Source organism: Leptopilina heterotoma, unplaced genomic scaffold (assembly GCF_015476425.1).
Source record: "Leptopilina heterotoma isolate Lh14 unplaced genomic scaffold, ASM1547642v1 Lhet_270, whole genome shotgun sequence".
Lineage (NCBI taxonomy): Eukaryota > Metazoa > Arthropoda > Insecta > Hymenoptera > Figitidae > Leptopilina > Leptopilina heterotoma.
The window spans coordinates 982,875-996,470 of NW_025110979.1; the positions used below are offsets into that span (position 1 = coordinate 982,875).

The 13,596-nt window shown below is 20.7% G+C and overlaps 1 protein-coding gene across 1 annotated transcript in view; it reads right to left on the minus strand.

The window, feature by feature from the left end:
- Positions 1–10,467: 10,467 nt before the first annotated feature.
- Positions 10,468–13,596, minus strand: part of LOC122503855 (protein yippee-like 1) — a 39,862-nt gene continuing 36,733 nt past the window's right edge. The window contains exon 5 of the mRNA XM_043614602.1: positions 10,468–11,877. Coding sequence (XP_043470537.1) covers positions 11,788–11,877 — 90 coding nt within the window. The 3' untranslated portion in view covers positions 10,468–11,787. The remainder of the gene's footprint in view (positions 11,878–13,596) is intronic.

The window sequence follows — 13,596 nt, forward strand, 5'->3', positions numbered from 1 at the left end:
AAATTCTATTAAAATTTAATTTTGTTTTATTTAAATTGATATAGTAAAAAACGAAATATTTTCATTACAATTTTTGCTTTTTAAAATTTTGCAAGTTAATAACCACAGTAAAATTTAATTTCCTATTATTAAAATTAATTAAATATTGTAAGCGTTAAACTTACAGTAAAAGAAAATTAATATTTCAATTTAAAGTCTTTGCTCTTGAAAAAATATAGAAAATTAAAAAATAAAAATTAATTTCGTATTATCAAAATTAATAAAGTAATGCAGTTCAATTCCTTGCGGAAGGAAACAAAATATTTCAATTACAATAATTATTTTTCAAAAATAAAATAAAAAAAAATATTTTTTAAATTATAATCTAAAGTAAAATTTTAGTTTCTTTTCTTAAAATAATAGAGTAATGCAATTAAATTGTTTGCCGAAGGAAAACAAAATATTTCAATTACAATAATTTTTTTTCAAAAATAAAAAAGAGAAAATGTTTTAAAAAAATTAAAAACTAAAGTAAAATTTCAATTCGTTTTATTAAAAATAATAATATAGTGCAATTTACCACGCAAGTTAAATGAAAAATTTCAATTAAAATTTTTGCTCTTAAAAAAAATATTTAAATTAAATATATTAAAAATTAAAAACTGAAGCAGTTAACATTTTTTTTTTAAATTTTAAAAATCAATGAGAACAATAAATTTACTTTTGCTCTTAAGAAAATTAAAAACTAATGTAAAATTCATTTTGATATTATTACTACTTTTAGAAGTTTTAAGAAATGATAAATTTTTGCAAATATTCAAATATTTTATTTAAAAATCTTCGTGTGTTGTGGCCGCATCAAGTTTGGAAGGATTTCAATCGGGCATCTGAAGATGCCCGATTAAGTGCTTGCACCTTAGGTAAGATTTGAAGAATAGAAGATATTTTATCTTTCAATATTGCTCATTTTTATTTATGGATAATAAAATGAATATGAATTTCTTTTGAAAGTTGAAGAATAATATTTTTTCAAGTACAAAAAATATTGAACTTTTTTTTATAAAAATCATCTTCATTTTACTAAAATCAACGTAAAAAAATACAATGAATTTTCCTCTCTTATTGAAACGAATTGCTAAATAAATAAAGTATAAAAAATAAATGTATTAAAATAAATATTAAAGAAACGTAAAGTAACAATTAAAATAATATTTACAATTAATAATTAAATAAAAAAAAACTTTACGAATCAATTTACAATTAATAATTAAATGAAAAAAAATTTTGTAAATTAATTTACAATTGATAATTAAATGAAAAAAGTTTGCAAATCAACTTACAATTAATCTGAAAAATACAACAAAATTACAAAAGTTATAATATTTTGTAAATATTATTTTAATTATTTTCATTTGCATTTATTTATTTATTTTAATTTCAATTTTGAATTTTAGTTCAGTTCTGTTCAGTTCAGTTCAGTTTTGAATTTTAATTAATAAATAACAATTTATATAAACAATTTTTATTTATCAAAGTAAATTGTCATTATTAATAAAATATTTTCATATTTATTTTTCTTTAATAATTTAAATTTTTTTTTAACTTTATCAGTGTATTCTATTGAATTGTAACGATTTTTGTACTTTATAGGACTTCCCAAAAGGAAAGGAATCATGCTGTTCATGCGCCGACGGAGTGTCAGGGAACGGTAAGTCGTTTCAATCTCCAACTGGTTTTATGTCCGAGACAGGTTGTAACGCATTAGGAGAAATTTTACAGTGGCGCGTTTACCGAGTCAATTCAAAACAGTGTTGAATTTACTCATTTTTTTAGGAAAGTGAGTTTTCATTTTATTTAATATCGAAATGATTTTCTCTGCCTGGGTTTTTCATTTTCGTTAAAAAACTAACTTATAAATTTATTCATTATTAATTATAGACATTTATTTTTATTGTTTATTATAAATATATAAACATTTTTTATTTTATATAAATAATATCGAGGCAAGAAAAGAAGATTACGGAAAAAATTAAGATTTTCCTTCGGCTTTTTAATATTTATTTTTCTTTGATATTTTAAATTCTTTATTAAAACAATTACTTTCGAGTAATTTACTTTTTATTCACTTTTTTCTATGTAAGATTTTTCCAAAACTGTTTTGTTTTTATTTTTAATTACGAAATTTCAACTATTTCGACTTTTTCTTCCAAATATTGCAACAAAATATCACATTTTTGGTATAAAATGAAACTTATTTCGATATTTATAGTGTAAAAAATAACTAAAAACAAATATTTAAAAAATTATTTTTTGAATGATTCTTCTAATTAAATTTCCAAAATATACAATTAGAAATTACTAATAAATTAATTTAATTATACAATTAAAAAGATTTTAAATAATTGAAATTTTGTAAAATTTAATTGAAAATAATTGATTTGTTTTCAAGTATTTTATTATAATTTTTGAAAATCAACTTTTCAAGAATTTTAATTGGAAATTTTGAAAATAACTGAATTCTCAAAAATTTTAATAAAAAATCTTCAAGTGTAAATTTAAAAATGAAAATTAATAAAAAATAGCTTTTAAAAATTATATTAAAATATTTTTGAAAAAAGGAATTGTTAGAATTTTTGCATTCTAATTTTTTTGAAATTCAATTATTTTCAATATTTTCAATTACATATTTCCAAAAATTCAAATGCATAGAAGAACTAATATCATTACAATTTTTTTAAATTACTTTTAACATTTTGGAGAAAACAATCAGGTTCAAAATTAAAATTAAAATTCTTCAAAAAACTAATTAGGTTTTTTTTTAAATTATACATAAATTCGTTAAAGAAATTCAATTACTTTCGAAACATTACATTACAAAATTTTTAAAAAACTAATTCTTAGAATTGTTTTATCATAATTTTCCAAGACTCAATTATCTTCGAAAAAAGTAAATTAAATTTTTTAGTTTAACAAATTTTAATTGTCAGGAATTTTTTCAATTCTGTATAATAATTTAAAAACTATTATCTTTGAAAAATTATTTAAAACATTAATTTTAAGAATTTATTATAATTTTTTGAAAATATATTTATATATAAATTGTTAAATTTCAGAAGGTTTTTAAATAGAAATTAGAAAAATTATATTCCCCGTGGAAAAACAAAAAGAAGTACTATTTAAATATTTATTTAACAAATTTATTCAAGTTTTGAATAATTAAATTTGGAAATCAGTGAAAGGTCAGGGAAATAAAATAAAATTTTCTACAACATTTTAAATAACCAATTTTTTGGTATTTTTAATCGACTAAAGCGATTTTTTGCGCTTTATAGTCGATCCGAGGCCTGAAAGTTGAAATATTAAAAAAATTATAATTACATTTTTGAAAAATTAATATTTCAATTTCAATATAATATCACTGTTAACACGAAAGTATCAAATTGCAATGAATTGATAGCAAAAATTTGGATTAAATTACAAATTGATCAAAATTTTTGTTATTGCTTCACTTTGGTATAAATTTAATACTTTCATGAAAACTGTGTAATTGAAAAGTTTAAATTGAAACAAATATTATAAGAAACTTGTTATATATTTAAATTTATTTGAAAAGTTAACTAACAAGAGAAAATTGTATTAAATTAAAATTAAAATAGATAAATTAATTAAATATGCAAATAAAAATTAATTTTTTTATTTAATTTTTATTGATACAATTCTAATTTTCATTTCGAGAAATTTTACGCAATTTAAATGGAGCACTTTAAATTCAAATTACGGAAAACTACACAATTATTTTCCATAATAAAATTATTATCAAAGACATTATTTATCAAAAGAAAGTATAACTGGATAAGTTTTATAGTAATGATAGAATGAAAATTAAAATTACCATTTTTTTATATGTGAAAAATTAAAGCTACGTAAATATGAAAGAACATACTTAAGGGCTCATTAAGGGCTAATTTAATGTCCCATTAGTATTTTAATTTAATAATTGATAAATAATTGAATTTTATAAGGAGTCAAATTCTAATGTATTCATTTTTCTTAGTGTGGAGATTAATAATTAAAATATTTATTACTTAATTTAAAAAAAGATACACACTTAAAAGTTTTTAATAAAATTGAATTTTTGCAAAGTTTCTTTTTGAAAATTCTGAAAAATAAGATTTTTGAAATTTTTTAATTCTACTATTTCAAGATAATTGAATATTTATAAACAAATAATTGGAATTTCTTTACATTCTATTAAAAAGAATTAAATTATTTTAAAGAATTTTATTTAAAATTTTTCTAAAATAATCAAGGGAAGTTTTTTATTTTTAAAATATAAAGTCCCTCTTAAATTTTTATAATTTTAAATTTCTGAATGTTCAAATAATTGATAATTATTTATTTCTTGAGGAAATTAAATTTTTAATTAAATTTTAAACTTATTAAGTACATAATGAATTAATTATTAATGCTTATTATTTTCAAAAATTTTAATAAAATTCTTCACAATGAATTAAATTATTTTCATAATTAATAACATTCTTTGCAAGGATTCAATTACTTTTATAAATAGTAAAATTCTTTGCAGAAATTTAATTAGTATCAATACATTTTAATAAAATTGAATTAGGTAATCAAATTAATTATAATTATGAACAGACAAGATTATTTTTAAAAATTGAAAAAATTCTTTGTTTAAGGGCATTTGAACCATGATGACGTCACAGATTTAAAACTAATGCTTTGCACAAACTGTGACGTCATCAAGGTTCAAATCCCCTTAATTCAATTATTCTCCAAATTTTTAATTAAAATTATTAAAAAAAACATTTTTGAAAAAATTTAAAGAATCTCTTTCAAAAGAATTTAATTATTCATAAAAACTCTAATAAAAATTTTTGAAGCCATTTGTAGATTTATTTATGTTCGAAATCAAATAAATTTAAATTTGATGAGAAAAAAACCGGGAAATAATCAGGAATTTTGTTGAACGAAAATAGTAGACACCCTGCTTTCTTTTTCTGTCATGTTTACGTAGCTAAAAAAAATACTTTTAACATTATATGATTAAAGCATAATAGACTCTTGCGATTAATTATTTTAAATGATTTTTTATTACGAACGTATTTTACAAAGCAAAATCGTGTGATGATGATTTGCGAGCGTTGATATAATGATAATTCGGAGAAAAGTAGGTGGCATGGATAGGATGAATGTTTTATTTATTTATTTATTTTTTTTGAATAATGATTTTTGATGAATGACTGCGGGACCAAGTGATAATGAAAATATGGGAACATCAGCACATTTATAATATAAAAAAGTACTCTTTGACAGACAGCGCGAGAATTAGGCCGGTACACGTTCATTCATTCAATATTTTCTTCATTTTACAATTCTTTTTTTCCTCTCACAAACATACACTTTTTTCTAAATATTTTTTTTATTCTTAAAGAATATTCTTTTCCCTCAAGAAAAAATGTGCAATATCGCATCAAACTATCATTTTCAAATGCAAGACCTTTTCCTTATCGTTTTTTGAAATTTCAATATTTCTTATGGAGAAATTTATTTCATTTTTAATTTTAATCAATTTATGATTAATAAAAATTATGAATTGTAATTAAAGTAATTCATTAAAAATTTAATTAAAAAATATGAAATATTAAATGTTATTTTTAAATTAATTAATTAATTTAAAAATAACGTTTAATATTTCATATTTTTTAATTAGTATTAATTTTTAAATAATTAATTTTAATTAATTACAAATTAACTAATTAAAAAGAAATAAAATATTAAACCTTTAAAGATTAAAAAGTAACTAATTAAAAAGCAAGAAATTAAGCGTTATTCTTAAATTAATTAAAATGATTTATTAAATATTGCAAATTAAAAAATTCTATTAATTAATATTTTAATTAAAATTAATTAAAATTCACAATTTAGTAATTAATTATTTCTTTTACACAGTTTATAATCAGAGTTGTATTATAATATTTAAAGTAAAAAAAATTATTTTTAATATAAATAAATTACAATATTGAATTGTAGTTTCGAAATTTCAATCGATTGTTCGTATAAATGAACAATTAGTTTTCAAAATTAATTGATTACAAATGAATATTGAAATAATTAAATTGTGTTTGAATTTAAATATAAATTTCTCAATTTGCAATTTATATATTATGCGTATAATGGAAAAGGTCTCAAATGTTTCTCATCAACAGAATGTAAAAACAATGAATAATTAATTATTATATCTACACCTAACAACAGTTTTTTTCAAACTATATATCTATATAGTATATAAAACACAATTTCGGAGTAATAATAATATTTAAAATTTAAAAGTCGCGCAAAAAATTTATTGCATCTCTAAAATTGCAATGTGTCACGTGTGTAAACGTGAAGACAAATTTTTCCACTCTTGTGATTTTTTTTATTTTTGTATTGTAATTCTAAGAATAACAAAATACCTAATAATAATAATAATATTAATAATGAAAAAAAAATAATTTTAATAATAATACTTATAATAATCATAACTAATAATATTAATAATAATAATAGTAATAATAATAATATAACAATAATTGTAATAATATTAATAATAATAATAATAGTAATAATAATAATAATAATAATAATAATAAAAATAATAATAATAAAAATAATAATAATAATAATAATAATAAAAATAATGTCAAAACAATGAGCAAGAACTCAAGTGTAATTTCACATCTAATCACAAGTCAAACTAATAATCTAATTATATTTTTAAATTCAGAGTATAAAAAATTTATGCCTGCAATCAATAACACGCAAGTATATATTCTAAAGCTGATCACTCGGTTTTCACTTACTTTTTTTCTTCTCTTCTTTTCTTTCTTTCAAAAAATAGAGGGACGCCAATTTTTTATTTTTTTTCAAAAAATTAGACTAGATTCTTTTTATTAATGAATTAAAAGGAAAAATTGTAGAGAGAGATTCAAACATTCTGTTTCGTTTTTCATTTATGAATTTATTAATATTAATTAGCTGTGTTAATTATTGCTTACGAATAATATTAGTTATCATTAAATTTAATAATTATTACTAATTATCATTATTATATTGTAAAATTATCGTTTTATTACAATCGCAGAGAAAAAAAAATTATTTTTGACTCATAATTAGAGTCTACTGAACTTTTTATTTGTTTCAAATAAATTTTATTTGATTCTAATTATTGATATTGTATTAATAATATTATCGACTATTAGGGGAACATAGTCTAGGTCGGCCACCTTTTTGACTTTTGTTTATAACTTTTTTTTAAAAATGAATTTGGACAATTGAAGTATATGGTTGGAAAGTCCTGTTTAATAGGAACATTTTTTCTGTACAAAGTAAATTGACAGGTTTAAAAATGAAAAAGTTATAAAGATTTAAAAAAAAAAAAATTTGTAGTCCAGGTTGGCCATTACAGTCAAGGTCGGCCATGTTTAAAATTCAAAGGGCATTAATCGTTAAAAAATAAAATAACATGTTTGGAGTTACGGAAAATTGATTCTTTATTGTTTACAGTTTGTAACTTAATGAAATAACAAAATAATAACAATAAACAATATACAAAAATAAATATAAATAAAAAAAAGTTTTGCACTAAAATATTAATAAAATTGAATAAAAATATTAATAAGATGATCAATTATATTATGAGTTATACAGAATTGCAGTTTTTGCAAATGAAGTAGCTCGTCCTCAACTTTGCGCATTTTAAACACATAGTGGCCGACCTTGACAGTAAGTAACATTACCGAATTGTTGTAACCATAAAGAAATACGTTTCGGGATTCGATTTTTTACTTTGTTTTCCTTTCAACCATGAGTCCCACAAATTTTCTGCATACTTGCCTTGACGATTCAATTTGTTTTTTATCTTTTATTAATGGTTTTTCACATTATGCACAAAACTTTTTTTGAGCTTTTTTTGTACCGACGTCACAGAAAACACAATTTTCGATTTTCCGAAAATGTAATTGAACAAAAAGTTAGGTTTCACTAAGACAAGCTTCGACAAAAATGCGCGTAGGTGGCGCTAGTGAACTTGACAAAAAAACGCGAGTGGCCTACCTAGACAGTAGGCCAACCTTGACTACATTCCCCTAACATTATTGATATTATATTATAATATTATCGACTATTAACATTATTGATATTATATTATAATATTAATTATTATTAATATAGATTATTAATAATATCATTATTTTTAATGACTAATATTATTATTAAGCAATGCAATTAATTCTTAATTATTATTAATTGTTCATTTTTATTAAGAACTTGATAGTTGTCTAAAAGTTGTAAATTTTTGAATTTTAATGTCATTTCTGTGGAGAAAATTTTTTCTATATGTACAAATTTTGAGAGAAATATTATTCCACTAATTTCAGAGAATCTATTAGCACGAATTTTTTTCTAGACATTAGTTTAAAAAGCTCTATGGGTGGAGAAGAGACGCTAACAAATAAATGGTCTTTTAATTATTATAAATGAATATTTACACATTTATGGAGAAAAATATTTGTCTGAAACATCCAAGAATTTGTTAAGTGTGCAGCAGAAAATTATTTGTGACAATTAATAGGACAATAAACAAATAAATAAATTAAATAATTAGTTAATTAATTAATTACTTATTGTGACAATTAAATATTATGACAAATTATTAATTAATCAATTAGTTCATTAAATAATTACTTATTGTGACAATTATAAAGATTATGACAATTAATTAATTGATAAATTAGTTAATAATTAATTAACTAATTAATTAACTAATTAATTAATTGTTGTTACAATGAAATATTATGACAATTAATTAATAGGACAATTAATCACTCGATTATTTTTTAATCATTATGCGATAATTAATTGATTATTATATTATGACAATTAATTAATTATTACATTATTATGATAATTATTACGACAATTTATTAGGTATTACTGATAATTAATTATTAGGATAATTTATTAGGTATTACTTAATTATTATCAATTTATTAAGTAATTAATTATTACGACAATCATACAATTATTATGATAATTAATGTAATCACATAATTAGGTATTTATTTATTTTTAACAATTTATTTAATTATTATGACATTTATTTAACTATTATGAAGATTTGTTAATAAGAAATATAATTTTATACTTGAAAAAAAAGTTTTCTTATACTTATATATATGTTACTAAATATACTTCGTTTATTACAAAATTTTTTATAATTAAATTGCCTTAGTTTTTTTTATTTAATAAAATTTGTTTATTATTTCAATTTTTGCTGCTTCTTTTTATTAGTTATTAATTTTTACTACAATTTTTTTATTATACGAAATGAATATATATTTGTTTTCATTCATTACATGTAAATAAATTAGGGAATAATTAATTGTTTTAAAATTATAAAAAAATAAAATTACACTGAGAAAAAAATTTTTTTTAGACGAAAAAAATAAGTAGCTTATTAAAAAAATAGGTTTTTAATTAAACATATTTTATAATTGAATTAAACGTAATTTTTCTTGAATCAAACTTATGTATTGAATCAAAATTATGTTTAATTCAAAAATAATTTTTGGTTGACTGTATAATAAAGATAATTGTGTTTGATTCAACTATATTGTTTTCTCAGAGTACTAATAATAAATTCACTACAATTTGTTTTTAATTTAGTTTAATAATTTTTATGAAATGAATATTTATTATTAATTGTCACATTTAATTTTTCTTTGATTGTCTTTAATATGTTTCTATAAAGTTCCGAAAGTTGAAAATAAAAATTCAAAATATTTAATTTCGTTTCGATTTGAATTGTGGAAATATTTTGTGCATTTGAACGTTCAGAATTTTTTTTTGGAAATATTACTTAATACGACTCTTGGATGATATCAGGAAATAGTTTTTCAACTTGTGAAATTGAGAAATGATGTGAAAAATTTGGTGATTAGAATTCCAACGTGCTTACATTTTTTCTATTTTAATGATTTTTATGTATTTGGGTATTAAATTTGTTAAATGATTCAATTTTCCAAAAAATAAATAAAAAGGAGAAAAAAATGCGGAAACATATTTTTATAGGGTTACAATTTTTTAGTTTCTTTTTTTAGTTTCTATTTTTAGTTTCTATTTTTAATTTATATTTTCAGTTTTTAATTTCTAAGGAAGAACATATTTTTTTCAAAATAATTTTTTCTAAAATGTTTTTTTTTAAAATGTTTTTAAAAGCGAAATATTTTTTTAGAAAGAAAAAAAAATAATTGTTTTCTAAAACAAAAATCACTTTGTAAATGATTGGAATTTATTGATGTAAATTTTATTTACAATTCTTTATTTTACAATATTTGTTGAATTTGTGTCTATGTTGGAATCAATTTTTAATTACAATTTGTAAATATTGTAAAATTATTTTTCGATTAGAAAAAATTTAGAAGGGAATGGAAATTGATTTTATTTATTTTTTTTTTTTGAGAATGATTGGCGATTGAATAATGATTGAATGGGAAAAGACTCAGTCTCGTGTCACACCCTGCAGAGCCAATGAGATGTAATTACGATATTAACACGTTACGCTAGACGACATAACTATTTTTTTTTATATTAACTTTAGTGTGGCAACTGGCAGACAATCAGACAAAATTTGGCAGGCAGTAAATAAAAATCCGAGCACACAAATTTTCAATAGAATTTTTTTCTAATACATTCACGACCTTTTCTCGTATATCTGTTATTATTTCTCTCTCTCTCTCTCTCTCTCTCTCTCTCTCTCTCTCGCTCTCCAGTTTTCTTTTATTCTTAGATTCTAATTTAGCTTAACGTTTCTATACGAATCTTATAATATTATAGTACAGGTTTTTAATTACGCTGTAATGTATAGAATAAAACTAAATCTACGTTTTGCATCTGCCTAAATGCAGATGCAAACTCTCAATTAATATTAGGAATATTCGGCAGTGAAATTCCAATGATAGACGCGGTAGGCAGGCAAATCAGTCCAGCAAAGTCTGTGGCACTTGCGCTGCTCCATTGCATACATGACATATATTTATATATATGTGTACGAAAAAGTCGAATTTTTTTCGGGGTGCCCCCGCAGGTGAAATTTTTTTTTTTCATTTCTCCTGAATAAAGGATTTAAAAAAAAAAATTATCAAGGAGGGCACCCCAGAGCTCGTGTTTGGGAGCTTTCTCGAAATTTTATTCCCACCATGGCACCTTCGTCATCATGTTCACCATATATATCTTTGTAAATACGTCGTCGCCTTTTTTTTTTTAAATCTTTATCTCTTCTTTATTTTGTTTCCTATTTTTTTTTTTGTTATCAAATTCTTGTCTTCCTCTTTTACTTTGTTTTTTCTTTTTTATATTCTTTTGAAAAATAATTTTTGTACAATACTTCGGTGACTGTTGCGCGAAAATTTTTGTTTTTAACTCTCTTGCGAAACGGTCGCTATCGTAGCATATATATTATTATAATTAGAATAATAATAATAATATAATAATATAATAATATTGTTGGATCAATCAGAAAAACGTAAAATCGGCTTCAAATTGTCCAAAAACAGAAACATTACTAAGATTATAAATCACAAATGAAATCACAGACTTTCGTTGGTGGTTTTGACAGAGTGGGAAAAGGGGGGGGGTGTAGAAGAGGGGGTTGGGGGAGGGAGGTCAAAATTACAAGATCGTAGGCATTTCTGGGTAACGGTTTTTTTTTGCTGAGAGGAGAAAGGGGATTTGATCCCCCTTCATGGTTCATTCCCATCCATTCTCCTTGATCATGTGAGCAAGCTCTATGATAAACTTGCCTTCTTTGTATTTCTGACTCGATTCAAATGCGTGCTCCTGTAAATTAAAAATTTGTTTATTAGTCTCCATTGATTGGCATTTTTTATTTAGAAAATAAATTTCAAAAAGTAAATTAAAAGCTAAAAATTACTCCATATTTTTAGCCTTTGAAAGTAAATAGTAATTAATAAAATAAAATACAAAAAAAAGGACTCGATCTGAAGAAAGGTAAAATTTTTAGGTTATGTTCGTAATTTTTGGAATGAAAGTGCACAAAAGATGATTAACTTTCGATTATAAACGAGTGATGTTTAAGTGTTTATTACATCTAAATTAATTAATAGAAACTGATTTTATTTTTAAATTGAACAAAGAAACTTGTATTTGAGGTAAAAAAGACTCAAACATAACCTTAAAATGATTTTGCTTCTTGGGTTCCTTTCTTTAGAGGGCGTCACAAAAGAAAATAAATAATAAATAAATACACTAAAAACTACAAAAAATAAAACACTAAACATTTTACAATAGAAATATTAAATAAATAATAAAAATAAGTAGGTAATTTATTAATAAATTAATATAGATAGGTAATAAAATAAATTATAAAAAGTACTGATACACAAAACTACTCATACAAGAAGAATTACAAAAATATTTTTACAATAAAACTTACAATCAAATACAAAAAATTCTGCAATAAAAAACTTTTTTTTACTACATTGAATTTATTAATCTCAATAGTTTGAATAAACAAATTATTCTCAAAAATTTTAATAATTACAATTCTTAGAAAAAATGCAAAAAATTAAAAAAAAATTCTTTTGAACGATTCAATTATTTTTAATTTTTTAATGAAATTTCTCGAAAAAGTTTAAATATATTCAGAGAATTGAAGAAAATAGTTCTGAGAAATTCAATTATATCGAAAAATTTAAATAAAATTCTTTTAAAAATTCTATTATTTTATACAATTTTGACAAAATTCTTTAGATTTAGTTAATAAAATTTTCAATACAATTCTTCTTAAAAACTAAATTATTTTTCGCAAATAATACATTTTTTATGCGAATTCAATTATTTAAAAAAAAAATGTTATAAAATTCTTTGCAAACAGTCAATTATTTTCATAAATAATAAAATTTTCACACGAATTCAATTATTTAAAGCACAATGTACATAAAATTTTTTCAAAAAAATCAACTATTTAAAAAGGATTTTTCAAAAATTCTTCTCAAGAATTCAATTATTTTTAAAAAATTTAATATAATTCTTTGCAATAATTGAATTATTTTTATAAATAATAAAATTCATCTCTGGAAATCAATCATTTTTAAAAATAATTTAAAATTCTTCTCAGGAATTTAATTAGTTTTATAAGTAATTTAATTCCTCGAAAAAATTGCAATTATATTCTTAAAAATTTTATTTAAATTCTTCGAAAGAATTGAATTATTTTAAAAATTTTCGATATAATTTCTTTATTAGAATTAAATAATTATTTTCAATATATTTTGAATTAAATTTCTTGAAAGAATCTAATTATTTTCCAAAATTTTAATAAAATTTTTCATAACAATTCAATTGTTTTCCAAAATTTTGATAAAGCTCTTTATAAGAATTCAATTTTGAGAAATATTTTAATTATTCAATAAAGTATTTATTTTTGTATTTAAATAATTGATTTCTCGTAGAACTTCTAATAAAAATTGATTTAAAATTGAATTTCAGTTAAAATTTTAGATAATTGAATATTAGATGCGTTATACACTGAGGAAA